At 42.1% G+C, this 27,283-nt stretch overlaps 1 protein-coding gene across 1 annotated transcript in view; it reads left to right on the forward strand.

The window, feature by feature from the left end:
- The window catches only part of LOC145392737 (tRNA (34-2'-O)-methyltransferase regulator WDR6), a 50,676-nt gene that overhangs the window by 12,620 nt on the left and 10,773 nt on the right, over positions 1 to 27,283 (forward strand). The window contains exons 2-7 of the mRNA XM_080267035.1: positions 554 to 749; positions 2,334 to 2,769; positions 2,967 to 3,846; positions 12,178 to 12,318; positions 14,213 to 14,376; positions 25,602 to 25,832. Coding sequence (XP_080123161.1) covers positions 554 to 749; positions 2,334 to 2,769; positions 2,967 to 3,846; positions 12,178 to 12,318; positions 14,213 to 14,376; positions 25,602 to 25,832 — 2,048 coding nt within the window. The remainder of the gene's footprint in view (positions 1 to 553; positions 750 to 2,333; positions 2,770 to 2,966; positions 3,847 to 12,177; positions 12,319 to 14,212; positions 14,377 to 25,601; positions 25,833 to 27,283) is intronic.

Here is a 27,283-nt window from a genome sequence, read left to right on the forward strand (position 1 = left end):
AGACGAGTTAAGCTAAGAACAAGGTGTAGGGATATGGTGGATGAGTGTGTGAGGAAGAGAGGTATGGAAGTTGATGAGGCTAAGGAACTGACAAGAGACTGAGATGGCTGGATGAATTTTGTGCAGAGAAGTGCATAATCAGGGATTTGGCACCCCTTTTTAACATGTCAGTGTTTGAATTGACTCTGTCAGATAGGTATATGTGAAGCTATGGAACATGGTGAAATTTATTTGGCCTGTATGATGGAGCCAGGATTCCGTGGGCCTGAATTTGAATTATGAGTGAATGGAAGCGTGGCCCAAAGAGTTGGGCAAACTTAGGCTGTATGGATGTCACAACTCCTACCCTGCCCTTGAGTGGGAAGGGAGGTCCAGATGATGATGATATCAGCGAGTCATCAGGTAGATCAGTAAAGTCTGCTTTTTCAGTGAAATTAAAATTCTTAAACTGCTCCCTGTCCTAGTGGGGATTCAGACCTCAGTTCATTAGGACTGCAGGCCAACTCTCTACTGATCTGGCCACCACCTTGAACTGTTTAACCCTTGGTTTCAGGAGAGGGCCAGCATCTTCACATTCATAATGTCATCAGTGGAAGAAGAATAACCAGTCATCAGGTGTTTAGTGCTGCTGTGGTTCATGGTGTTAAGTTGCAGATACACACCACACCTCAGAGTCCCATGTGGGTAGTGGCTGTGTTTGGTCAAAAGAGTCTTGCAGTACTTAGCTTCACCCCTTCTCAAAATAAATGGTATGTATTTGAACTAATGTGTTGCCACTTTTTACTTGTTTTCATATACATTCATGGTTATGATGAAATATACATTAATTTAACCCAGTTTATACCCCCCTTTTTTTTTTTTTTTTTTTTTTTTTTTTTTTTTTTTTTTTTTAACCCGCCCCATCCCGACATTTTCTGGGCAGTGGTATGTCCCAGTCCCGACATTTTTGGACCTTTTTTTTTTTTTTTGGCTCAAACATCCGCTTTTGGTGAGAAACATCGAAAATTCATAGAGAAATCGCTCACCTGAAGTTTAAAATACTCGATCCAGGTAGGAGTACCTCCTTACCTTACAGGGTTTTCTATCAGTCTATCTATCTATCTATAGCCCGACGCCCTAATCCCGCAAAGGGTGGCCGCAGACAAAACGCCTCCAAGTCACTCTGTCACCCACCATTTGACTCCCCTCCCCCCAACTCACCCCCCCCTCCCTCATATACCTCTCAACTCCATCCCTCCACCTCATCCTCGGTCTACCCCTCCCTCTCCCTCCCTCCACCTCACCTACATACACCCTCTTAGTCAGTCTTTCATTCTCCATCCTCTCCACATGTCCAAACCACCTCAGTGTATTTCTCCTAATCTTTTCAACCACATCCACATCTACCCCACAACGTTCCTTCACTTCTTCATTCGTCAACCTGTCCCTCCATGTCACTCCACATGCTCCTCTCAAGTAACTCATTTCCACTGCTCTCACTCTTGACTTGTTCCCCTCTTGCAAGGTCCACGCCTCGCTTCCATACGTCAGGGTAGGGATCACAATACCATCATGCAGTGACTTCTTAACTTCCATACTCACCTCCCTATTTCTCATCACTGCTTTCAGTGTGCCAACAACCTTCCTTCCCTGCTGTACCCTTTCACGTACTTCATCCCCCAAAGTTCCATCCTTACTCATCACACTATCAGGCTGGCTGCAAAGAAAACGAGTTCTATGGGAGGATAACTATTCTACACCACTCATAAACGGTATTTATTTATTTATTTGGTACGAATTTATATGTAGTATGAGAGTATATTGGTTTTCAAACAGTAATATAGGCATTATAAGCATTGTTTCACTCACTAACTCATCACCATTCCTGACTTTTTTTTTGCCATATTACCTGATCATCATTTCTGACTGTTTCTTCCTGTAATGTTTGTCCTCCACATTGTCATCGATTGGGGAATCACTCTGGCCCTGAATTTCGTACCGTGGCATGACATGGCTTTACTGGCCAGGTCACTGATAACAGGTGAATTGCTGAGAAAAGGTCATGCAGGGGGGGGAGGAGGTCATGCTGGGTAAGGCATTGTCCCTGCCTGGCATCTTGTAGAGGAAGGTGTCCCGTGCATACGTGCCAAAAATCACTCGCAAAAATTGAAAATCGTGCAAATTAGGGACCTTGCAATGTCCTTGCAATGTTGCCGTGTTAATTTACGTCTCCGGGATATGAGTGCACATCATGTGAGGACGTGAATTCACATCTCCGGGACGGGGCGGGTTAACATCATATGCAGTGTATTCAGAATTGTATATACAGTACAGTAATTTTATTTTTATTTCAGTCATGTCCTTCTGGAAGAAACAAGCTTCATGGATTGGATTGTTGATGCTGCTTGGGAAAAAGATTTGTCACATCTTGTTCTTGCTTTGGCACACAATTCCCTTCTGAGATATAAATTTATAATCGATAAATATTTAATTAATAAATGTTTAACAACATTCAGATTCAGCCAAAGGAACTATAATCTTGATTCTAGTTCACAGTCTTATGAATGTATGAAAAAAGCCCAGTGCAATTATTGTGATATTGTTGCAACAGCAGAGTGTGCAGATAAGTGTGTTCTTTTCTCTGGCTGCGTTGTAATGACAACGGGGTCATGGGAGAGTGCTGTGCTTCTTGCTGGAACTGTCGCACAGGAGGTATTGATATGGGGGCCTTGTGGCACACTGGACAAGTATGGCAGATATGTTCCATATCATAGACTAAAAGGCCACCAGGTGAGCAATGTTTTAGTGTAGTATTTCTGTGTCATTGACTTAAAGGTCACTAGTTAAACACTGTTTTCGTGTATTTCGACATCTGATGACAAATAGTAGATTAAATCATAGATCCTGTGAATGTACTATAAGTGAATAAGAGCCGAGGATATGATTAATGCTGTGCAGTATTTACATATTTTATTTCTGTGTTACAGGGTTCTATTTTCTCAGTGAACTATTGCCCTAGACGAAAGCTGATTGCAACAACTTCAGATGATCGGAGTGTAAGAGTGTGGGAAGTTACTGAGACAAGAGAACATGTTGCTTCTGAATCCATAAAAAATGTTTATCCTATACACTCAGAGCAGAAGGAACATAACTGGAAAGATTCTAAAGTTGTGGAAAGATTGAAGTGTTATGGGCATGGTGCAAGAGTGTGGAGGTCTCTCATCCTGCCCGCATGTGTTGTTAGTGTTGGTGAAGATTCTAAAATTTGCATTTGGAATGATGAAGGAACACTTGTAACATCTTGGCAAGCTCATGATGGTGCTAGTATATGGAGTGTGACTGCAGATGAGAGTGCAGATAGATTGCTGACCGGGGCTGGAGATGGCAGTGTTAGATCTTGGTATTTAGGCAGAAAAGAATCTCCCATAATGGAACTACGTAATTTACCTTATAACAGGAATGATACAACACTCTCAGTTGTCAAAGATGAGAGTGCTTTATCTTACATAAATGTCTCAAGCAACCATGCACACAGCTCAGAGAAGATGCATGATTCTGAAACTGGTGAAAATAGTTTTGATGAAAAAATAAATCTCTCACTTTTTAGTGAGAGCAAAGGAGAATTGCATTATACAAGCAAGATACACAAGCAAGACTTTCCAAGGTGTGTGGCATTGATTGGAAAGAAGCAACCATTAGTCATAATGGATAGTGGGCGACTGTACTTGTGGAACTGCCGTTCATTCTCTTGGTGCCTACAGTATGAGGATGAAAGACTGAAGAACTATGCTTTGCTGCAGATCAGTCAAGACTTAAAGTCTGCAGCTTTGGCAACCTTGTATGGCAATGTAATATTGTTGTACTTAGGTGGGTTATACAGTATAGTTGTTTAATATGCTACAGTTTTCATAGTCTATCACATCCAAAACTGGTGTGCAGGCATACCCCGATAATCAATGAATTGAAAACTGATGATTCATTATAGAATCGGGGCCATACCCCAGATAACCGTCAGGTCATACTTCACCCGCTTCGCTCTTCCAACTGTCCAGCCATTGACAGTTTGAGATGCACGGATTCAGGTCATGTATTTTTCAACACTGCAGAAACATTGCAATTATCTTTATTCATGGATCGCATGCAAGGATTTCCCTTACATCATCATCACCCTTAGTCTTAAAAAGGAGGGGAGGGGGGGGCAATCGTGGTGGGCCCACATTTACACAGAAATATCATTCCACTTGCACCCTGTCTTCAGGATTGAGAGGGAGAGAGAGAGTAAAACTCCTTACAAGAGCTGCACAGAGGCCAAAATTGCCTGCATTGGCTTGTGTAAACATTGTCTTGGCAAGAGATGAGAGGGCAAGGGACACAAGTTTCTTGTATACTTCATCCGTTACTGAATTTTCTCATATTGTTTTCTTTTATAACCTATGAATGTGACTTGGAAATAAATAAGAGAGATGGATAGAAGTAACAGAAGGAGAATAGGAAGAAGGAATTGAGAAAAATAGGAAGAGAATAAGGGGGAGGAAAATAGAGAGGGGGGAGAGAAGAGAGGGATAAAGTTGTGGTCTGTCAATGTAAGGTTTTATGAGAGAGAGAGAGAGAGAGCAAAAGTAGGTAGTTCTTTTTGAGAGCCACAGTGATACCAAAATTGCCAGCATTGGCATTTGTGAACATTGTTTTGGTGATAAGAGGACAAGGGGTGCAAGTTTCTTGTGGACTTCCTCATCCATTGAATTTTCTTTTAGTGTTTTCTTTTGTAATCAATCAGTGTGATTCAAAAATGAATTAGAGGGAGAGATAGAAGTAACAGGAGGGGGAGAGGAAAGAGGAAGAGGAAAAATGGGAGAAAAATTTAAGAGAGAGAGGGAGAGAATAGACTGATAAAGTCATGGTCTGTCAATGTGAGGTTTTATAATGAAAAAACATATCCTTGGGTACACAGGACTGGTATGCACAGTACCCTGAGTTTGTCAGATAACTGTTTAAAGTGATTATTGTACAAACACATATGCATGTTACTTATAGCATTAAGAAGTTCATTAGACACTCATTATACATAGTACAGCATAAACATAACCAATATACCATATTTGCTGGCCTGTAAGATGCACCCCTGTTTTACAGGGACATTTTTTGGAAAAAAGGAATTTTAGTACATTTCATCATACTGAAAATTATTTCAGTGCTTTTGGGGGGAACAACATCTGCACTTACAGTAAATTCTCAGTAGCCAAACAGAAATCTGCTGGTATCAGTGAGCGCTGGTACATAGCAAGCAACAAAACAGAAATACTTGTTGGTAAATAAAGCCTCATATCATACATGCAGACAAAGCAAATCCCAATATATCAGCAAAAACACACACAAAGGAAGCAGCAAAATACTATCTATCTATCTATTGCCAGACACCATAATCCTGTAAGGGGTGGTCATTTGACTTTGAGTTATTTGTTTTACAGGGAGGGGCACTAACCCTCCACCAACCCACTTGTTGACACATAGGGAGCATGTATGGTTTGGTTATATGGTTGACACCCAGCGTTGTAAATGGTTTCCTGGCTTACAGGAAACCATTTGGCTTGTCACTCAGTGTAAAGCCACCTGTAAAGGAAAGAAAAGCAATAAGAAGTGACAGGAAAGATGGGAGAAATAAGAAGAGAGGAGAGCAGGCACAGAAAAGAATGATAAAGGCTAAGGAAGAAGCAGGCAGCACTACATCAAGCAAAATACCAACACACTAAATCTGGGTAAATACCTACAGCTGCGGTTCATCCAGGCAAAGCAAATATTTCCATAAAATCTGGCACTTGTGCAAAACAAGCAGCAAAATACTGTGCAGTTCCATAAATTTGAAATCATTCCTGTAGTCCAGTATATGCAAACAAAGGAAATGTGAGTATTTCAGTAAAAATTGGTACAGGGCAAGAAGTAAAAACTAATACAGTAAATGTGAATGAAATCTTTGCAACTTGAATACATTCATTTACAGGAAATATCAGTATTTCAGTAAAAGCCAGTACAAAGCATCCAGAAATAAATTCCAGAGTCATGCCAATGCATCAGTAAAAGCAAATACTGTACCAATATTTCATTGAATTTTAGTACACAGGAAGCAACAGGGGAAAAAGTGCTAATATAAACTGATAATATAGTGAATAACATTAAGAAAAAAATATAAGCCTCTCATAAATGTTTTAATCATCATCATCAAAGCCCAGCAAATCATCATCATCAAAGTCAGGTACCGGTAAATCATGATCCCCAAAGCCTGAAACTGATCATCACTGCTGTCATCCAAATGAATCCCTCACTCCTGGCATTCTCTGAATCAGAAACTGAATCATCACTGTCTTCAAACAATTTCTGTATGTTTGTGGGACACGATAAGAGAAATTGCCGTGACGGCAGGTTGACTCGCCCACAATAGAAAACATTCCCATGGATTTTATTTGCCCCAGAAATTGGTTATATTGATATAAGTTGTATACCAACATCTTCACTGATGTTTATACTGTACTGTACAATAAGCTAAAGAAAAACTCACAAAATTGATGAGTAGAAGCACTCATATGCAGTGAGAATAATGTTGTTCAACAGTGAAAATAACTTCCCTACATCCTAGTGCAAAATTTTGCTCACACCATGTAAGAGCTAAGCATATGTCTAGATGTTTCCAGAAATCCAATACAACCAGTAGTATTCAAGTAAATCACCAAATTTCCCCCCCCATTCACCAGAAACTGAGAGAAAGGCGACTACAGTATTTGAGAGTGTTAACCTTGAAATAGGCACCCTCCTCTATGATACACCAAAGATTGGCACATTTCATGCTAAAACTTAATTTTGGTGAAAATTTTTGTCCAAAATTGCCTAATCAGCATCCCTTCAGACCACCACTGATAGTGAGTCAGAGTGCATCATTGGTTACTCTTCATCCTAACACCATTTTGATGCGTTTTGTGTCTGTGCGTGAGAAGGTTAAATGATTTAACAACTACAGTATTTTATCTTCATATTCATCCGGCATCTTTTGTGATATTTTTGTTCTGGCCAGGATACATAGGATACCTCTGTTCGTTGCAATCTGTCTCGTTTGGTTCATTATCATTTTGTAGGTACTGCATTGGCCAAACTCCTACCGTATCATATAATACCTACGTTTTTAGTTCTTCAGTTTCTATCCATTTTAGAGTTTCTCAACAGAGATTGTGTTTACTATGTCTAGCATCTCTCATCTGCTGCTCTGGTTTTCTCCAAGCTTGTATAATTTTTTCTGTTTATGGCAGCCCAAAGTACTGCTCTGCTGCCCTATTGCCATGTTCCTTTGGATACTCAGTGACACTGAGTTTGAATGCAATTTTATAGCAGTGTCTACGTTGGTTTTGAGCCATGGGTTATTGACAAAAGTAAATTCAAAATGCTAGAATATCATAAACTCTACCTTTGACAAGATCAGCTGTGTGGTGTGTCCTGTGTTGCTTGTTTTGGTTTTGAAAACTAGGAGTAACATTCAAAACTACTTTGTGTCTGCTGTGATGTTTTGTGGTGCCGCATTTGGCAGCTGGGGTGCGGCACCATTGCTGCTATTGTTTGTCTGCCCAATGCGAATGGCAACTAGTTATTTAAATTCTTTGGCCTTTCTAGGAACATTTCCCATTCATATAGTTTACTGATGTATTAAAGTTAGCACAATTGTTAAGGTAGAAACAGTACTGGCAATACAAAAAATGTACCAATGTCTTGCGTAGGTTATGTTTGCTCGGGGAAGGAGGTATGCTGAAATGTTCTAAGCTTCATCAATCTACAGCCATAAGCCTAGCCTTTATTTTATGTCTTCAATAACACTGTTAGAAGTTTGACATCATTTTGTATGATATATATTGTGCTGTATTACTGTATTAATAATATTATTAGTAACACAAACTGAGTATTTGTGTTAGGTGGACTACAGCTAACAGCACCTCACCCCAACTCCTTAATCATAAGCCTCGTATGTTCGGCACTCGGCCTCTCACTGATGATATGGGCTTATTGGACACAGGGTAATATACATATATATATCTATCTATCTATCTATTGCCAGATTCCTCAATCCCATTTGGGGTGGCCACAAACAAATCGCCTCCATGTCGCCCTGTCCCCCTCCATTTCACTGCCCCGCTCCCAACTCACCCCCCCCTCTCTCTCATATACCTCTCCACCCCATCCCTCCATCTCATCCTTGGCCTCCACCTCACTCACATACACTCTCTTCATCAGTCTTTCACTCTCCATCCTCTCCACATGACCAAACCACCTCGGTGTATTCCTCCTAATGCTTCCTATCACATCCACACCACAACACTTCTTTATATTCTCATTTGTCAGCCTGTCTCTCCATATGACTCCATAGGCTCCTCTTAAATAACTCATTTCCACTGCTTTCACTCTTGACTGTGTCCTTCCAGCAACGTCCAAGCTTCACTTCCATATGTTAGAGTTGGTATCACAATACTGTCATGTAGTAACTTTTTCACTTCCATGCTCACTTCCATGCTTCTTATCACTGCTTTCAAGGAACCAGCAACCTTTCTTCCCTGCTGTACTCTTTCAAGCACTTCATCCTCCAAACCTCCATCCTTACTCATCACACTACTACTATATACTATATACTATGTATATATATATATGGAGCCTACGTGGTACAGTGGTAGAGTGTGCGTTTCGTACGTGGGTGGACCAGGGTTCGCGCCTTGCCAGGGTAGTAAACTTTTGGAGTGTTCACCCGGCCACATACTGCATTGGTGGACACAAGGGGTGCTGTGGTTGAACCAGTGTCGCTTACTGTAAAGTATGCTTGCACCCAGTTGGCTCGTGCGGGCTGATTATACTTGGTTCACAGACTACACACGCATCCAAAGCCACTCCAACACTACACGTACACTTACAAGCACTTCTCACCCTACATACAATCTCTACCAGACAGCCTAAGCCACGTGGTAGAGATACATTGGCTGTATCGTCCTGACTTCAGTCGGGATAGGCCGATCCTGCGGTGGATACTCAAACGGCTGATGACGATGACTATATATATACTGTACATATATATATATATATATATATATATATATATATATATATATATATATAAGTGGTAGGTGGGGGTGCTTACCATCCACTCACTCAATGTAGTGCTGCTGTCGGGTGTCTGCCCTTTTCTCTCCTCCATCCTTCTTTCCTTCCATCCTCTTCAGTCTTTATTTCCTTCATTCATTCCTTGTCCTTCTGCCTACGGGTGACTTTACACTCCCTCTTCTGTCGTTCTTTCCTTCATTCTTTCCTCTTCCTTATGCCTATGGGTGACTCTACACTGAGTGACAAGCCAAATGGTTTCCTGAACACCAGGAAACCATTTACTATGCTGGGTGGTAACCATATAACTAAATTATAGCACCTGGTGGTTTAGTGGGTAATTATTGCACTTCAGTCGGATTGAGCTGGTGAAGGTTTATATCCAAGGGATGGTTGGGGTTGATTGCTCATGTAATGCCACTCAGGGATGAGTGAGGCTGGTCACTCTCATCTTAAATGTTGGGACCAACTGCCTAGCCCTGGGCTCCTATGCTCCTCATGGAGCAATGTAGGATTGGATGATGGATGGATGGATGGATATATATACAGTATATAGTAAAGTATTAAGAATATATGGAGTAGATGGGAAGTTGTTGAATGCTGTGAAGAGTATGTATGATGGTGCTAAGGCTGCAGTGCGTGTGGATGGTGAACTGAGTGAATTTTTCTCTTTGAAAGTTGGGTTGAAACAGGGATGTGTCATGTCTCCATGGTTGTTCAGTCTGTACATGGATGGGGTAATAAAAGAGGTACAAGATAGGGTAGTGGATGTTGGAGTGGCCCTGGTGAGAGAGGGTAGTGTTTGGAAACCCCCTGTACTGTTGTTTGCAGATGATACTGTGTTGTTGAGTGAAGACAAAGGGGAGCTGCAAGGCTTGGTGGATGAGTTTGGGAGAGTGTGTAAGAAACGGAATCTAAAAGTGAATGTAGGGAATTGTAAAGTGATGGTCTTTGAGAGAAGTGAAGTCAGTGAATATACAGTGAGGTTGGATGGTGAGGAATTGGAAAATGTGAGTATGTTTAAGTACTTGGGTCGTGTGATGAATAAGGATGGAGGTTTGGAGGGTGAAGTGCTTGATAGGGTACAGCAGGGAAGAAAGGTTGCTGGTTCCTTGAAAGCATTGATAAGGAACAGGGAAGTGAGCATGGAAGTGAAAAAGTAACTACATGACAGTATTGTAATACTAACTCTAACTTATGGAAGTGAAGCTTGGATGTTGTTGGAAGGACACAAGGCAAGAGTGAGAGCAGTGGAACTGAGTTATTTAAGAGGAGCCTGTGGAGTCACATGGAGAGACAGGCTGACAAATGAGAATATAAAGGAGCGTTGTGGTGTGGATGTGGATGTGATAGGAAGCGTTAGGAGGAATACACTGAGGTGATTTGGCCATGTGGAGAGGATGGAGGGTGAAAGACTGACGAAGAGAGTGTATGTGAGTGAGGTGGAGGGGGGGAGAGGGAGGGGGAGACCAAGGATGAGATGGAGGGATGGGGTGGAGAGGTATATGAGAGAGGAGGGTGTGAGTTGGGAGCAGGGCTGTGAAATGGTGGGGGACAGGGTGACGTGGAGGCGATTTGTTTGTGGCCACCCCGAACGGAATTGAGGTGTCTGGCAATAGATAGATAGATAGTAATCCCCGTACTTTCCAGACGCCCACTTTCCGGACAAGTATAGTGCAGTGGATAAATTCCTAGTTTCCTGTGTTGGTTGATGAGATAGAGTTCATGATCAGGGATCTAGGCTTATATCACAAGTAAACAGTTCAGTTTGTTCTATGACAGATACATTAGTAAGCAAATTCGTTTCATTTCGTTCTTGAAGACTCCAACATACTTGCATGCATCGGCCTTGGTCACCTGATGGCGGCTCTCCATGCTGCCTGATTTTTGTCAGTTTTCTTATTCAGTCCCTTTTCCCTGAGGTCTCACTTAATGACCATGTCCCAGGTCTTTTTCAGTCTGCCTGTTGCAGCCCTACCCCAAACATTAACATTTCTCACTTTCTGCACCCAATTATCATCCCCAATCCTCTCCACATCCCCAAACCACCTCACTCTACCTCTCCTTATCACAAAACCAGTACACTCCAGTCCCATCCTACCTCTCAACTCTTCCATTGTAATCCTAGCCACCCCCCCCCCCAGGCCTTGCACTGAGGGACGCATTGCACATCCACCTAATCATTGCCATATCTATATGTTTGAGGATGCAAATATTGTCATCCTTTACTGCCCGGGTCTCACTACCATACAGTATTACACTCCTAACACATGCTGCATACAAAGATCCCTTAACACGGAGAGAGAACCCTCTCAGTGTCAGGAGAGGCAATAGCTCCCTGAAGATCTTCCATCCACTCCTCACTCTAGCCACAGAGCTAGCTCCAGCCCCACCTCCAGCATGTAACATGTCTCCAAAATAACAAAACTCTTCCACACACTCAAGAGACTCACCAGCAACTTCAGTCCTTTCACGCCTGGCAGTCTCCACATGTTCTGCACACATGAAATCAGCATCATCTTGCAGTCTACCTATACTACCACTACATCTCTTATGCACCCACTTATCACAAACACTGCACAAGATGGAATTACTTCCCAATCCCATGTGGCAAATCGCACCTGGCCACTCTCCCATGTCTTTGACAGTACTGCCACCAGCTTTAGATGCCATCACTTTTGTTTTATCTGCATTTACTCTGAAGCCCTTGTGCCCCATACCATCTCTCCACTTCCTAAATCTTTCCTCAGCTTTCCTTTCATTCTCTTTGCAATCAACACCAAATCATCAGCATACAGCATCTCCCTCAAGAGTCCATTTCTGAAGTCACTTGACAGGGCTTCAAGTACAATGATAAACATCAAGGGGCTCAAAACTGCCCCCTGGTACATGCCAACATTCACAGATAACTCACTCAAAACTTCATTTGCCCTTACCTGGGTGTGAGCACCCACATACATGGCCAAAACAACCCTAACCATCCACTCCTCGATCCCAAGCTTTCTCATTACCCACTTCACCACCACTCATGGGACTGTCAAAGGCCATCTCCAGATATGAAACATATTTATTTTGCAGAAAATGAAAGTTTAAAAGTGTTGATAGATGTCAAAGTTACTGAGGGCAAGATATTCTCCTTGCTGTGGCTGAGTGGAGACCAGATCCTCGTGTGTGGTGGAGAAGGAGCTGTGACAGTGTGGCAGGTGTGCAGAGAACCAGGTCAGGGTAAGTTATCAAACACTGCACCCAGTTACTATAGTCACGGCGCGCGACTCTGAGGTTGTTATTATCGTGCCCTGGCAATGTATCATTCAAAAGTGTGTCTGATTTCATGTATAATATGAGACGCATGTGATTCGTGTATAATTTATTCGTGTATAATATATTCGTGCATAATAATATGATTCGTGTATAATATGATATTAAATCGGATGCATTTTTGAATGATAGGTTGCCAGGGTACGATAATGACAACCTCAGAGTCGTGCGCCGCGACTATAGTAATTTTGTGGTATTATGTCTCATTATTTGTTTTCAGAGAATGTATCTAATGCCAGGTATTTGTAAGTGTTATGAGAATCCCTAGACTTTTAAATATGATGGATCAGTATGAGGATCCCAAGACTTTTAAATATTATTGATCAATATGATCATCCCAAGACATTTAACTGTGGTAAGTCAATATGAGTATCCCAAGACTTTTAAATATGATGGATCAAAAACTGTTTTATATGTAGTGAATTTACATTTAAAATATGTCCTTCTTGACAGTCTCAGTCTTTGTGTCATTCTTGCTGATGCCTCAGTTCCCTTCTTACAGAAGTCCTGTTTGTTGTCAGTTTATCTAAATAACAAGCTTTTTCCACCTTTTCGTATCATTCATACTCTTTTAGCCTATTTTTTTTTTTCCCCCTTTCTAGCTGTCTTGTTTATGGATTGTTCTGTTATCTTCTTTTATATAGGTGGAAGTCTTCTCTTTGCAGCATCACATTACATTATACATAATAAATTTAACATGAGTGGAGCTGTAGCCCTGCTGAAATAATGAGTTGGACGAATTATACAGTATACAGTATCGTTTTTCAGTTAAGCAGATGTACCAGAATCATGGGCACACTTATCTTCCCCAAATTTTTGTGTAACTAACATAGTTCTAGTGTTATTTCAAAGCAAACTACGATAATTTATTGGCAAGTGAGCATTGTACAAGTACTTAAAGTGACCTATTCTCAATTAGTGTAAGGCACTATCATTGTATCGGCTTTTTCATCAGTTTCCATGGAGCATGCACCACCATCTCTTTATATTCTTATCTGTCATAGTATAAGGCCTAAAGACAGGAAAAAATAAAGTACTAGAGTTAGAGAATGACATTACAGTTGCCTTCAAACTGGCCTTTTCCTTCACGTACTTTACATTAGGTTGGTGTCTGTACCTTAGGTTTTGTGGCATATGGCCTGATGGTGCTTCATTGTTACAGGTGGCAAAACCCACCATGGAGTCCCTACCTGGATGCATATTTCCATACTGTAAGCCATTTGAGCACCATATGCTAAGTATTCTTTTTTTCAAAATTGTTTCTTATTTTATTGACTGGAAACCCTAACCTGTTTAACTTAAGTCTAATGGAGTAATTTAACCACAACAGATAAAACTAACTTAAATTACTTAGACCATCTTTGAAAAGAGCAAGTGCTTGAACTGAGTACAGTTTAGAAATCTGCCACAAGAATAGACACCCCTTTTTTAAATGTAATATTCTCTGAATTGATTGTATCTTACAGTAATAAGAAGTTCATTTGCATGGCTGGTTATGCCTGTGAGATGTAGTCTCCAAGGGCTAGAATGGCGAGTGAATGTGTAGCTCTATTTCACTGGGCATACTGTGATTAATTTTTCCTTTTTTAAATTTTATTTTATTATTATTTTTTTTTCCTAGAAGGGCAGCTTTCAACTTGCAGTCCAGTAGATTCATGTACAGGGACCACAGCAACAAGAACAGATACCAGGGCCATATGTTAGTGGGAAAAGTGTAGTAAGGATGATGTTTTGTAACTGATACTTAATAAGTTTTATCTTTTGTTTTAAAATAATCTAGTTTTATTTCTTTTAGGGAAGGTGTCTAAGAAGCAGAGCCATGTATTGATGCCATGTAAGCAGCGTTGGGTGAATGCTGCATGTTTGTATCCTGATGACAGGAGCAGTGCCAACACCAGCACTGCCAGATACCTAGTGTGTGGGGACCGTGCTGGCAGCATCCACTTATATAATCCGCAGGTTAATCAAGTTTTTATCTCTGTAGCAGAAAGTTGAGGCCATGTTTTCACCATTGTCTTACTCTGTACCAGCCTGTCTATCTGTACAGGTTGTTCATTTCGTTTAGTTTAGTTTATAAAGGCTCAATATGCTTGCATATGTTGGACATGGTCACCTAATGGCGTCTCTCCATGCTGCTCGATCTCTGGCAGCCTCTCTACTCAGCCCCTTATCCCTGAGGTCACACTCAGTGACCTCGTCCCAGGTCTTTTCCGGTCTGCCTCTTGCAGCCCAACTCGTAACATTAATACTTCTCACTTTCTGCACCCAGTTGTCATCCCCCATCCTCTCCACATGCCCAAATCATGTAATGTTTGCCAGTCAGTCATTGTAACATCAGAAATTTCACAAACGGCATCCCTGAAGGATCTGTTTTGTCCCCTGCAGTCTTTAACCTGTACACTCAACCCTCGGCTATCACGGGTTCCGCTATAGCGTACCTCGCTATCACGCCTATATAAAAAACTACCCAAATACCTTTATCATGCACTAAATGCCTGCTATCGCGCACCGCAAATGTTTGAAAATTTTATAAAGGCCAGGCTCTATTGCTCAGCCCAGCCAACAAAAGCTTCACTCCGTGATTGGTCGTGTAATGTCAGCGCCAGCCGAGCGCCGATTGGCCAACCGACCGAGTCTCCTGCCTGCCAAACCATTCAAGTGCGCGCCCTCAGACCGTGAACAGTGATAGCGAGAACAATAACCTTTTTTATGATACAACCATGGCCAACGTACCCGCTCCCCGTCCCCCTACCATCACCCAACATAATGCTGCGGCACCTGGCAGGAAAATAAAGAAGAGGAAGAACCTAAGTTATGCAGATAAACTGGAAATGTGAAACTTACAGAGAATGGTGAGACCAAGCGAAGTGTGGGGAAGAAACATAACATCAATGAATCAACTGTGAGGGGTATTTATAAGAATTGTGATCACATCATAAAAAATGCTCATTTTTAGACTGTTATATTTGTGGTACAAAAAAGGTATTTTAGAGGTAAATATTGAGTTCATGGCACCAATTAAAATTATTACCATAAGTTCTTCAATTCGGCTATCACGGTTTCGGCTATAGCGCAGCCATAGCGGGACCAATTGGGAGTGACAGCTGAGGGTTGAGTGTACATGCACGACGTTCCTACACCCCATACACCACAGATACACATAGCTTTTGATGCTGACGGCATAACACTTACGCGTATACACCAAAACGCAAACACAACCACACACATCCTCAAACCTTACCTCAACACACTTCATGATTGGCTCACCACAGACAGACTCAATATAGCCCCAGCAAAATCTGCAGTGGCCCTCCTCACAAACTGGACAGCAGAACATAGTCAAAGTCCACACCTCACCATTAAACAACACCCCCCTAAAACACACACACACACACACACACACACACACACACACACACACACACACACAATCCTGGGTGTAACATACAATACATCAGTGTCATTTAAACAACACACTACAAACATTAAAAATAAATTAACACCAAGACTCAGTGCCCTATGGTCACTTCCCCATACAACATTTGGACACAACAAAGAAACCACCACAATAGTATACAAACAATATATACGTTCAGTGATGAATTATGCAAACCCTGGTTGGGCTTCTAACCTTACTAAAACACACTACAACACCCCACAAACCATACAGAACAAGGCCCTAAAAATAATCACAGGCTGCACAGCTACAACACTCACAGGCCACCTACATGAAGAAACCAAAGTCCTCAAAGTCAAGGATCATCTAGACGTGAGAGGCACACAAGTTCTTGCTGCAGCCTCCACAAACCCACCCTATCCACTTCACTACATGGCAACACATACACACACACCAAGGAACATCAAAACAACATCCAGCATATATCATACACTAATACTGTCATCTCTTCCCCCTCGCCCACCTCAGACCAGCTTCCAGAAGCATATTCATGCTCAGACCACTCACCACTACTTTCGGTCACTCAGAGACAACACACAGTTGCTTGCATGGCCTTCTTCTGATATCTGCCTTTCTGATTTCTACCTCCCTCGTGAGGACAGGGTTCACTTGGCCAGGCTGAGATGTGGGCATCATCCAGCCCTCTTGAGTATCAGAAGAGGCTGGATGACTCAGTTGCTGAAGCCTGTCCAGGATGCAGCACAGCACCTCATACTATTAAGCACATTATGGAAGACAGCATTGCACACAATCTCTTTCGCCAACAACACAACATACACTCCTTGAGAGCTGTGTGGGAAAGCCCGGTCTTGGCCATGGCCTTCCTTAGGGACTCGGGACTGTTCAGCCAGACTGCCTAGGGAACAACTACAATACTACTGCTACTACCATCTCAATCTACCTCTCCTCATCACAACACCAATACACTCCAGTCTGATCCTACCTCTTACCTCTTCCATCGTAACCCTAGCCTCCACAGGCCCTGCGTTCAAGGAAGCACTGCACATCCACCTAATCATCATCATTTTTGTATGTTTGAGCCTGCAGATACAGTCAGGTCGCCTATGACATGTGCTTCTATGCCATGATTTTCTATGACACGGCAAGTTGCCAGACCCCCCAAAATGAACCACGCGCATAAACTGTGCCTATGGCACGGGCGCGGCAAGGTTTGAAACGCATGGTCAAGTTCCCCTGGCGGCCGGAGAGTGAACCTCAGCCCTTGCCCACCGTTCAAACCTCTCTCAGTGTGTGGCCAGACTGCTTGTTATCTGATCACCCTCCCATTTTTGTGCCTATTGTTACGTGTAATGCATGCATTGACTGATTGCTTGATTGTGTGCATGTGTAAAGTAGGGAAAAATGGGGAAAAGTGGGGTGAAAAGGGGGACTTTGGGTGAATGTCCAGAACCAAATTCCATTTTTCCGATAGGTTTAGTTATTTGAATGGCATGGTTTTCTATGGCATGGGCGCGGTCCAGAACCAATTAACCGCGCCTTAGGCGACTTGACTGTATCCTCTTTCTTTACTGCCCAGGTCTCACTACCATCCAGCATTAGATTCATAACCGTTGCTGCGTGCAGAAATCCCATAGCACGGAGGGATATCCCTCTCAGTGTCAGGAGAGACAATAATTCCTTGAACTTCTTCAAACCACTCCGTACTCTAGCCACAGAGTTAGCTCCTGCCCCACCTCCAGCACATAACATGTCTCCCAAGTAACAAAATTCAGGAGTACAGAAAAATTTGATTGAAGTAGGTGAATAAGTTCCAATTGATGCAAGGATTTGATTAGATTTTGGTGAAAGTCCATCAATATACAGTTATATAGTCATGCATCTCTTAAATAAGAGTACAGTGCTTCTGAGTTATGCGAAGAATATGAAGACTTCCTTCCTTCTTTCCGTCCTTCCTCTTCTGTCTTTTTTTCCTTCATTCTTTCCTCTTCCTTTTGTCTACAGGTGACTCTACACGAGTGACAAGCCAAATGGTTTCCTGTACTACACTGGGTGGTAACCATATAACCAAATTATGGCACCTGGTTGTTTAGTGGGCGATTAAGGCGGTCCAATCGGATTGAGCTGGTGCAGGTTAATATCCAAGGGGTGGTTGAGGTTTATTGCTTATGTATTGCCACTGAGGGATGAGTGCGGCTGGTCACTCTCATCTTAAATGTCAGAACCAACTTGCCTAGCCCCAGGCTTCTACGCTCCTCGTGGAACAACACTGGATTAGATGATGAATCAATGAAAATGATTTTCATAGAATTTGATATAGGGATAGCCTCCAGCAGTGTGTATGATTTATTTAACATGGCAAGGGTTTGCTTTACTGAGTGCTGATCTTGTGTTATAGTGGATGTTTTTTTTGACTTGCCATTACTGTAATAATGTCTTATGAGCTCAAAGAATGTGTGATTGCTCATGTCTCTTGTTCCTAGGGATCTGATGTACAAGATGAGTTCTGTACAGTATATTACTTGTACAAAAAAGTCCAGTATTGTAAAAGTGAGGAGCACTGTGATGTAATGGTAAGGTTCACAAATGTCTGGAATATGAATATAATTGGTATTGTGGTCATTATAAAAATGCTGTATCATCACCACCCTAATGCCTTGCCTCTTCCCAGAAACCCTCATGTCAGGCTAGCTGTGACAGTAGTGTCTTTAGACTACTTTACTAATACACTGTTTCTTTCACACTAATAGTCAATCTCTGTCCTCTTGCATCCTTCTAACTAATGTATTTTTCAGCCTCTTTTGCTTTTCCAGTGTTACTTTAACCTCACATTCAAAAGCATTTGTCAGTCTCCTATGTACAATCATTCTCTGATTTTATCCATTCCTCTCAAAGCATTTTTCACAGTCCATTCTGCTGAACTGTAACTACTACTTAAAAACATTTATCAGGCCGGTGGTAACCACAAAGTCAAATAACGTTGATGTGGAGCCTGCTGTGGTGTCCCTTTAACTGGGTAGTGAGACACAAATGCAGCATCCACCCAGGAACCAAACCTCAACTTCACGGTTGACATGTGGTAGGACGCTGTCAGCCATATGGGAACATCAGTTCACTGAATGGGACAGTCCTGCAGGGATAGTTACTTGCCTGCAGTTGATGGGTCTGTTCAGTCAGACAGACTGGGGTGGTACAACGGCAACATCTGAACCACATCATATAACTCATCCTTCCATTCCAACCCTTATGCAGAATTCCAGTACAGGTAATCATTATTTCACAATTTGAGTTAATGCATGGAGTTGTTTTGAAAAATAATAAATAAATTTATTAAATACAGTAAATAAGCAAATAAATTTCTTTACATGACTTTGAGAAGGACTCCCATGGAAGGTGTTGTATGCTGATGACATGTTGATTGCAGAGACTGAAAGGGAGGTGGAGGAAAGATTCTGGAAGTGGAGACATGGAATGGGACACAAGGGTTTGAGAGTGAATGTGGATAAAGCAAGAGTGATGATATCTAGGACTGGTGGCAATACTGTCAAAGCAGAGGGAGAGTAGCCATGTGCAGTTTGCTACAAGGGTGTGGGAAGTAACTCTATCTTGTGCAGTATTTGTGACAGTTGGGTGCATAAGAGGTGTAGGTAGACTGTGAGATAATGCTGATTTCGTGTGTGTGGTGTGTTGGGGAGGGCATACAGAGATCATCAGGTATGAAAGGATTAATCTTGCTGGTGAGTCTTGAGTGTGTGGGATATTTTTTTTTATTTTGGGGACATGTTGTGTCCTGGAAGTGGAGCTGGAGCTAGCTCTGTAGCTAGGGTAAGGACTGATAGGAGGAAGTTCATGGAGCTGTTGCCTATCCTGACCTGAAAGGACTCTCCTTCTGTGCTAAGGGATCTTTGTATACGGCATGTGTTAGGAGTTTAATACTGTATGGTAATGAGCTTGGACAGTAAAGGAAGATGATATTCGAAGGCTCAGACGTACAGAAATGACAATGGTTAGATAATTGTGTAGTGTGTCCTTGAATGCAAGGCCTAGGGGGGCTTGGCTTACAATTACAGAGTTGAGAGGAAAGATGGGACTCGAGTGTATTGGAGCTGTGATGAGGAGGGGCAGATTCAGATGGTTTGAGCATGTAGAGAGGATAAAGGATAACAAATGGATGTGGAAACCGAGAAGTGTAAATGTCAGGGGTAGGGTTGCGAGAGGCTGACCGGAAAAGACCTGGGACGATGAGGGACTGAACAGGGAGGCTGCCAGAGATCAAGCAGTGTGGAGAGCTGCTATTAGGTAACCAAGGTTGATGCATGCAAACATTTTAGAACCATTATAAACAAAGCAAAATGACACGATACAGGTATCCATGAAAATTCTCTGTCATTCACTGCCCAGGTTTCACTTCGAAATGAAACTGCTTGAATTTAGTGGTAGGTGATTGTGCCCATCATTCAATCATTTAATGTAGTGCTGCCTACATCTTCATTCTCCTTTATCGTCCTGGTTCTTTGTCTGCCGTCCTCTCTTCCAGCTTCTCCCTTTCCTTCCTGTCACTTTTTTATTACTCCTCTTCCCACTTCAGGTGGCTTTACACTGTGCCATAAGTCATATGGTTCTCTGTAACCCAGGAAACCAGTTACACTGCTGGGTTGTAACCATATAATCGGATCATGGGATGAAGTGGAGCCTACAACAGTGCCCCTGTTAACTGGATGGAGAGACACAATTGTGGCATCCACCCAGAAACCAAACCCCCACACTTTTCACTGTCGTATAATGTTCTGCTCGAGGCGTTGTATTGTCCAGCACATGAAGTGAGTACCGTATGTAGGCATTTCAATATTGCTAGTGTAGGAATATCTGGAGTTGGGATGTTGTCAAAAAGGGTCTGATAATGTTTGTGTGGTGATTGTTTTATGTACAGTATCTAGTTGTGTTTTGTGGCTCAGTCATGTAATGACAGGGGTGTTGTGAGTTGACACAGGCTACCACATGAAACAATGTGCCTCATATCTAGATATTTTCAGACAGGGAGGATTTAAATTTCAAACTGTAAGTGAGCTGTGGGAGTGGGTATGGTGCAGTCAGTGATGATGTACAGGGGATTGTTCTGTATGGTCAGCAAGTTGTTGTAGCGGGTGTTAAGGTGGGATGAGTGCCCATGCCGGGGAGGTACAGTACACCCTCGATATAACGAACTAATTAGTACCAGACTATTGATGTTAAAGCTGAACACTATGCTGTTCTGTAATTTCCCAGGCATTGTGGCTTTTACTGAACAAATATCGTTAAATATAGAGTGTTGTTTGCCTGTACAGTCATACACAGTAACATACAGCTAGGTCTAAATGGCTCTTTTTCTCAATGAATGCTCAATTTATGGCTTCTGTTATGATGCTGGTCACTCAGAGAGAGATGCGGCATTCTACAGGATGCGGAGGAGCATAGGTGTGTGCGTGTGTGTGTAGGGATCCCACACTGGTCGGTGTTTCCCGCGCATCAGTTCTTTCAGTGAACAAAAATTCAATAAATGAGCATAATGTTCGGCCAGCCCAAGTCGGTCCTTAAAACCTAAAGTCGTTAAAAGAGAGTGCCGTATATCAAGGGTTTACTGTGTAGGATATCACCAATCTAATACAGTATATTCATTGTAAAGTATGGCAAGTGTTTCTTTCTGTAGTCTGAAGTCTGCCCCTGTAGACTTCCCTAGTCCATTGAGCCTGTGGGTGCATTGCCTCTTGATGTCTTGTATGTGGACCATGAAGGTGAGTTCAGTGTCATATGTCACTCCACAGATATTAGTAGAGGGGGTGTATGTGTGGCATAGGTACTTTTAACTGTGAAGACTGATGTCAGGGAAGTAACTGTACTCATGTTTGTTGCTGATGATGAGTGTGGTAGTCGAGTTGACTAGACGAGTTGAGGGATGTTTGTGAAGCTGGACAGAACCACCTAGTTACTTTATATCAGTGCCACAACATAAAAGACATTCCTTTCCCGGCATTTTAACTTTTGTAAAAGTGCGTTTACAACTGTCCCTCCTTTCACCGGTACAGCTTCACTTCTAAGCTTTCTTGGATGTCGCCTACAAGCAGTTCATTACAGTTTTTGGTGGATTTTATAATTTCTGCATACATCTCATGAGTACCTGATACAACTTCACTTCCAAGCTTTCTTGGATATCTCCTACTGTACATGCAAGTAGTTACAGTTTTTGGTGGATTTTATAATTTCTACATACATCTCATCAGTCAGTACCTGCTGTTTTCACATACACCAGTCTCACATTATTCCTGCCAGTAATGTTTTTAGATACCACCTGCTTTCTTTTATGTAGCACCATACTCGTTCATGTTTACTACTACAGTTCTTATCATTACTGTCCACCAATCGTTGATTTTTTTTAAAAGTATCTTTGCATCTGTTCTTGATTTCTTTCAGATTATTATCAATCATTCATCCATTTCCACCCCTTACATTTTCTTGCTTTTTCCACACAGTAGGGGCATGGAAGAAGTTGAGAGGCGGAAGAGAGAGTTATATGTAGAAAGAAAGAGAGGTGAAAAGATTAGTAAGAGAGAGTAAGAAGAGAGTGGATGAGGAATTTGAAAGGAATTTGAGTGTAAAGTGGAGGGACTGTAAGAAAATGTTCTGGAAAGAGGTGAAAAGAGTAAGACAGGGTGGAAGTGAGGTTAGCAGGGGAGTGAAAGATAAAAATGGTAGATTACTAGTGGAGAAGGGAGAAAAAGTGAGCAGATGGAGAGAACACTTTAAGGAATTGTTGAACATAGAGGATGGAAGTAATGCGAGTATAAGTGGCTGGGGAATGGCTGGGAGAAGGAGGGAGGTGAGAAGACAGGAAGAAATCAGTATGATAGAAGTTGTGGAAGCAATGAAGAAAGTTAAATTGGGGAAAGCCCCAGGAATTGATGGAGTGTGTGGTGAAATGCTGAAGCATGGGGGAGAGATAGTAGTAGAATGGATGTGGAAGATGTGCAGATTGGCCTGGGAGGTAGGTAGAGTCCAGGAGGATTGGAAGTCAGGTATAATTATTCCCTTGTACAAATGAAAAGTGGAAAAAGAAGTGTGTGGTAATCACAGGGGCATTTGTCTTCTTAGTATAATAGGAAAAGTGTATGGTAGGATACTTATTGACAGAGTTAGAGAAAGAACAGAGGAATTAGTTGGAGAAGAACAGGGAGGCTTTAGGAAGGGAAGAGGTTGTGTAGATCAGATATTCATTCTTAGATCTTTAGTGGAAAAGTTTCTAGAGAAGGGAAAGAAGTTGTATGTGGCTTTCATGGATTTGGAGAAAGCATATGACAAGGTGAATAGACAAGGATTGTGGAAAGTATTAAGAATATATGGAGTAGATGGAAAGTTGTTGAATGCTGTGAAGAGTATGTATGATGGTGCTAAGGCTGCAGTGCGTGTGTATGGTGAACTGAGTTAATTTTTCTCTTTGGAGGTTGGGTTGAAAGAGGGATGTGTCATCTCCATGGTTGTTCAATCTGTTCATGGATGGGGTAATAAAAGAGGTACAAGGTAGGGTAGTGGATGTTGGAGTGGCCCTGGTGAGAGAGTGTAATGTTTGGAAACTCCCTGTACTGTTGTTTGCAGATGATACTGTGTTGTTGAGTGAAGACGAAGGGGAGCTGCAAGGCTTGGTGGATGAGTTTGGGAGAGTGTGCAAGAAACAGAATCTAAAGGTGAATGTAGGGAAGAGTTAAGTGATGGTCTTTGAGAGAGGTGAAGTCAGTGAATGTACAGCGGGGTTGGATGGTGAGGAATTGGAAAATGTGAGTACATTTAAGTACTTGGGTAGTGTGATGAGTAAGGATGGAGGTTTGGAGGGTGAAGTGCTTGAAAGGGTACAACAGGGAAGAAAGGTTGCTGGTTCTTTGAAAGCAGTGATAAGAAACAGGGAAGTGAGCATGGAAGTGAAAAAGTTACTACATGACAGTATTGTGATACCAACTCTAACGTATGGAAGTGAAGCTTGGACGTTGTTGGAAGGACACAAGTCAAGAGTGAGAGCAGTGGAAATGAGTTACTTATGAGGAGCCTGTGGAGTCACATTGAGAGACAGGCTGACGAATGAGGATATAAAGAAGCGTTGTGGTGTGGATGTGGATGTGATAGGAAGTGTTATGAGGAGCACACTGAGGTGGTTTGGCCATATGGAGAGGATGGAGGGTGAAAGACTGACGAAGAGAGTGTATGTGAGTGAGGTGGAGGGGGGAAGAGGGAGGGGGAGGCCGAGGATGAGATGGAGGGATGGGGTGGAGAGGTATATGAGAGAGGGAGGTGTGAGTTGGGAGCAGGGCAGTGAAATGGCAGGGGACAGGACGACGTGGAGGCGATTTGTTTGTGGCCACCCCAAATGGCATTGAGGCGTCTGGCAATAGATAGTTTTTTTTTTGTTTTTTTCGTTGCTTTCTTTTCTCGGAAAAGTTTACATTAATTTCTCTTACAAAATTCAGTGTTGAACCATTTCATGCTACTAACCTTGTTATAGATTTCATACTCTAATTATATTACCACTTTCATTTGAATACCTTCATGCATCCACCCAAACCATTTGTTCCATTTTTTCATCCACTGCAGGGAATTAAAATGGCTCAAAGTCCGTTAATTTCCTGAACTTGCCTACTGCAAGTCTTGCATTAGCTCAGAAAAAAATCTGAACATACAGTATTTAACTTTTTCCTATAGTATCAAAGCAACTCCTTCCTCTGTACACCTAACCATTCCCTTGGATAATTTTCACTGCCTCATAAACTGTCGTCTTCATCCCCTACTCATAGTCCCACCCCAGTAAGTAGTAACTGCATATTCCATACATTGCATTTATACAGTTGAGCATTTATCTACATACTCATAAAACCATCCTTCTTGTCTTACCCATCATTCACATTGTACTATTGTACCATTCTCGGTGCATTATCCTCATAATCCTCATAAAACAACTGGATTGTGGTAGGTGGGAGCGCTCACCATCCACTCACTCTATATAGTGCTGCTCTTGGGTGTCTGCCCTTTCCTCTCCATCCTTCGTTCCTTCCATTCTCTTCTGTCTTTCTTTCCTTCATTCCTTCCTTGTCCTTCTGCCTACGGGTGACTCTACACTCCCTCTTCTGTCTTTCTTTCCTTCATTCTTTCCACTTCCTTCAGCCTATGGGTGACTCTACACTGAGTGACAAGCCAAATGGTTTCCTGTGCACCAGGAAACCATTTACTACGCTGGGTGTAACCATATAACCAAATTTTGGCGCCTGGTGGTTTAGTGGGTAATTATTGCGCTCCAATCGGATTGAACCGGTGAAGGTTTATATCCAAGGGGTGGTTGGGGTTGATTGCTCATGTAATGCCACTCAGGGATGAGTGAGGCTGGACACACTCATCTTAAATGTCGGAACCAACTGTCTAGCCCCGGGCTCCTACGCTCCTCAGGGGGCAATGTAGGATTGGATGATGGATGGATGGATACAACTGGATAGTCTTTACAGGTGTATAACTACTGTACCATAGTTCCAGAACTGCCATATAAACTTGTGAGGAAAAACAGACTTTTGGTAAAGCAAAACATGCATTGTTTATCCATTTCTGTAAGGTTGTTCACTGATATCAAACCAAGCACAGTTGTTTAAAAGGGTGTCAGACTCTAGTCACTGTGTCCTTAGACAAGCATCACTGGGCAAAATATTTAAATATAAAATTAATAACAGCAGTCGTCCTATATGTCTTACTGAAATGTTCTCAGGTGACTGAAGCAGTACAAAGTCTTCGAGGTGTCCATGGAAAGAATGGTGTGACGAGCCTGCTGGTGGTGGGTCATTGGGTGTACAGCAGTGGCCGTGACGGGTGTGTGCGACGCCTGGTGGTTCTGGATGCTGCTCTTCAGGTGGTCACAACAACTAGGGTGACTGGTGCCTCCTGGGTTGCACACCTTTTCTTCACCTTCGGACGGACACTGGCTGTCTGTTTTCATGATGTATGCTGTCTTATCTGAGAATTTATGTTAGTGTATACAGTCATAATCTAATATGCAATGGGGTTACGTCAAGTGGTAACATATTGCATACCAGTTTATCATAAATTGATGTTGATGTAACATGGGTTTGATGAAGCTACATTGGGGATCAAGGGCCATGTAACGTTAAATCCCCAAAAACATTTCTGCCTCCCTCCTGAATAAGTCCTAGGCTGGTTCAAGTCATCACCAAGGGTCCTCCTGAGGCAGGGTGATAACTGGAGGGCCTGGACAATCACTCCTAGTCCTGAGGAGGAGGAAAGGAGTGATAGGGAGAGTGAAATGGTGAAACTGAAGGAGAGCAAAGCTGTGAGGCCGTGGGAGGACATAACGTGTGGCAGTGAGTGAGTTTAGGGATGAGCCAGTCAGTGATGAAGATGAGACACAAGCTGAAGGCAGGACATAGCATTTGCACACCACATGTTGTGTGCATGTAAACACAGGGCAGCCATCTTAGGTCAAACGTCTGACTGTTGGCTTGTGCGTGTGCCACCATGTACACACAGGATTGTCGCATGCAGCCACAGCAATGATCATATAAGTGAATTGTGTAGTTGTTCACCTGGAACTGGGTATAACTTAAAAAATATATACAGTATATACTGTATTGATTTATTACATACCAAACCATCGTTTACTGGGTCATGACTGTATATATTTTTTATGCTTTCACATTTAGAATTAGACTCAGTCAGTCCTCATTTAAAGTTGTGTCACATACATTTGTTTTGTTATGAAGTTGCTGATGAATTAGCATCCCTTTTTACTGAAAAGTTGCTTTTGACTCACTTTAGAGTGTCTTGATATTCTTGATTTTTTTCTGAACCCTTCAGTCATGAACCATAAGTACTAGTATGTCTTAACTTAAAGTTGTAGTGTTTCACTTAAAGGACTATTTTGCCTGCACACACCATTATTGCAAGTGAGAACTGACTACAGTATCAGCCAGTTGGATGTCTTTTTTTTATTCATCAGATTGTGACTTTCTGTATGGAAAAAAAAAAAAAAAAAAAAAAAAAAAAAAAAAACAAGGCTTGGAACCTGCAAACCTTGTTCTTTAAAAGTGAAATTGAACATGGAAGAAAGCCAGATTCAGGATTCATCCGTATAATTATAATACCATACTTGTAAAGCACGTCTGTCATGTGGTCCTTGAACCCACCTAACCATTGCAGGTCAAAAAGATGTGTAAGTGTCACACCTGCATGATATTTTTTTCCTTTCAGTTGCATACACATCAGCCTAAAGCAGTGAGGGTGGTAGTGAGTTTAAACTACCTTGGCCATGCTGGTTGACAAATTGTATGGTGAAGTAAAAAGAACTTGGTGCCAGTAAAGCACCTCTGCTGTTTAGGCCTTGAACTTACCTTGCTGGGATAACTCACTTCCATTCATATTTGCAATTGATCAGGA

The sequence above is a fragment of the Coenobita brevimanus genome, chromosome 23, assembly GCF_032717465.1.
Source record: "Coenobita brevimanus isolate Jiangsu-jjx chromosome 23, ASM3271746v2, whole genome shotgun sequence".
NCBI classification, from domain to species: domain Eukaryota; kingdom Metazoa; phylum Arthropoda; class Malacostraca; order Decapoda; family Coenobitidae; genus Coenobita; species Coenobita brevimanus.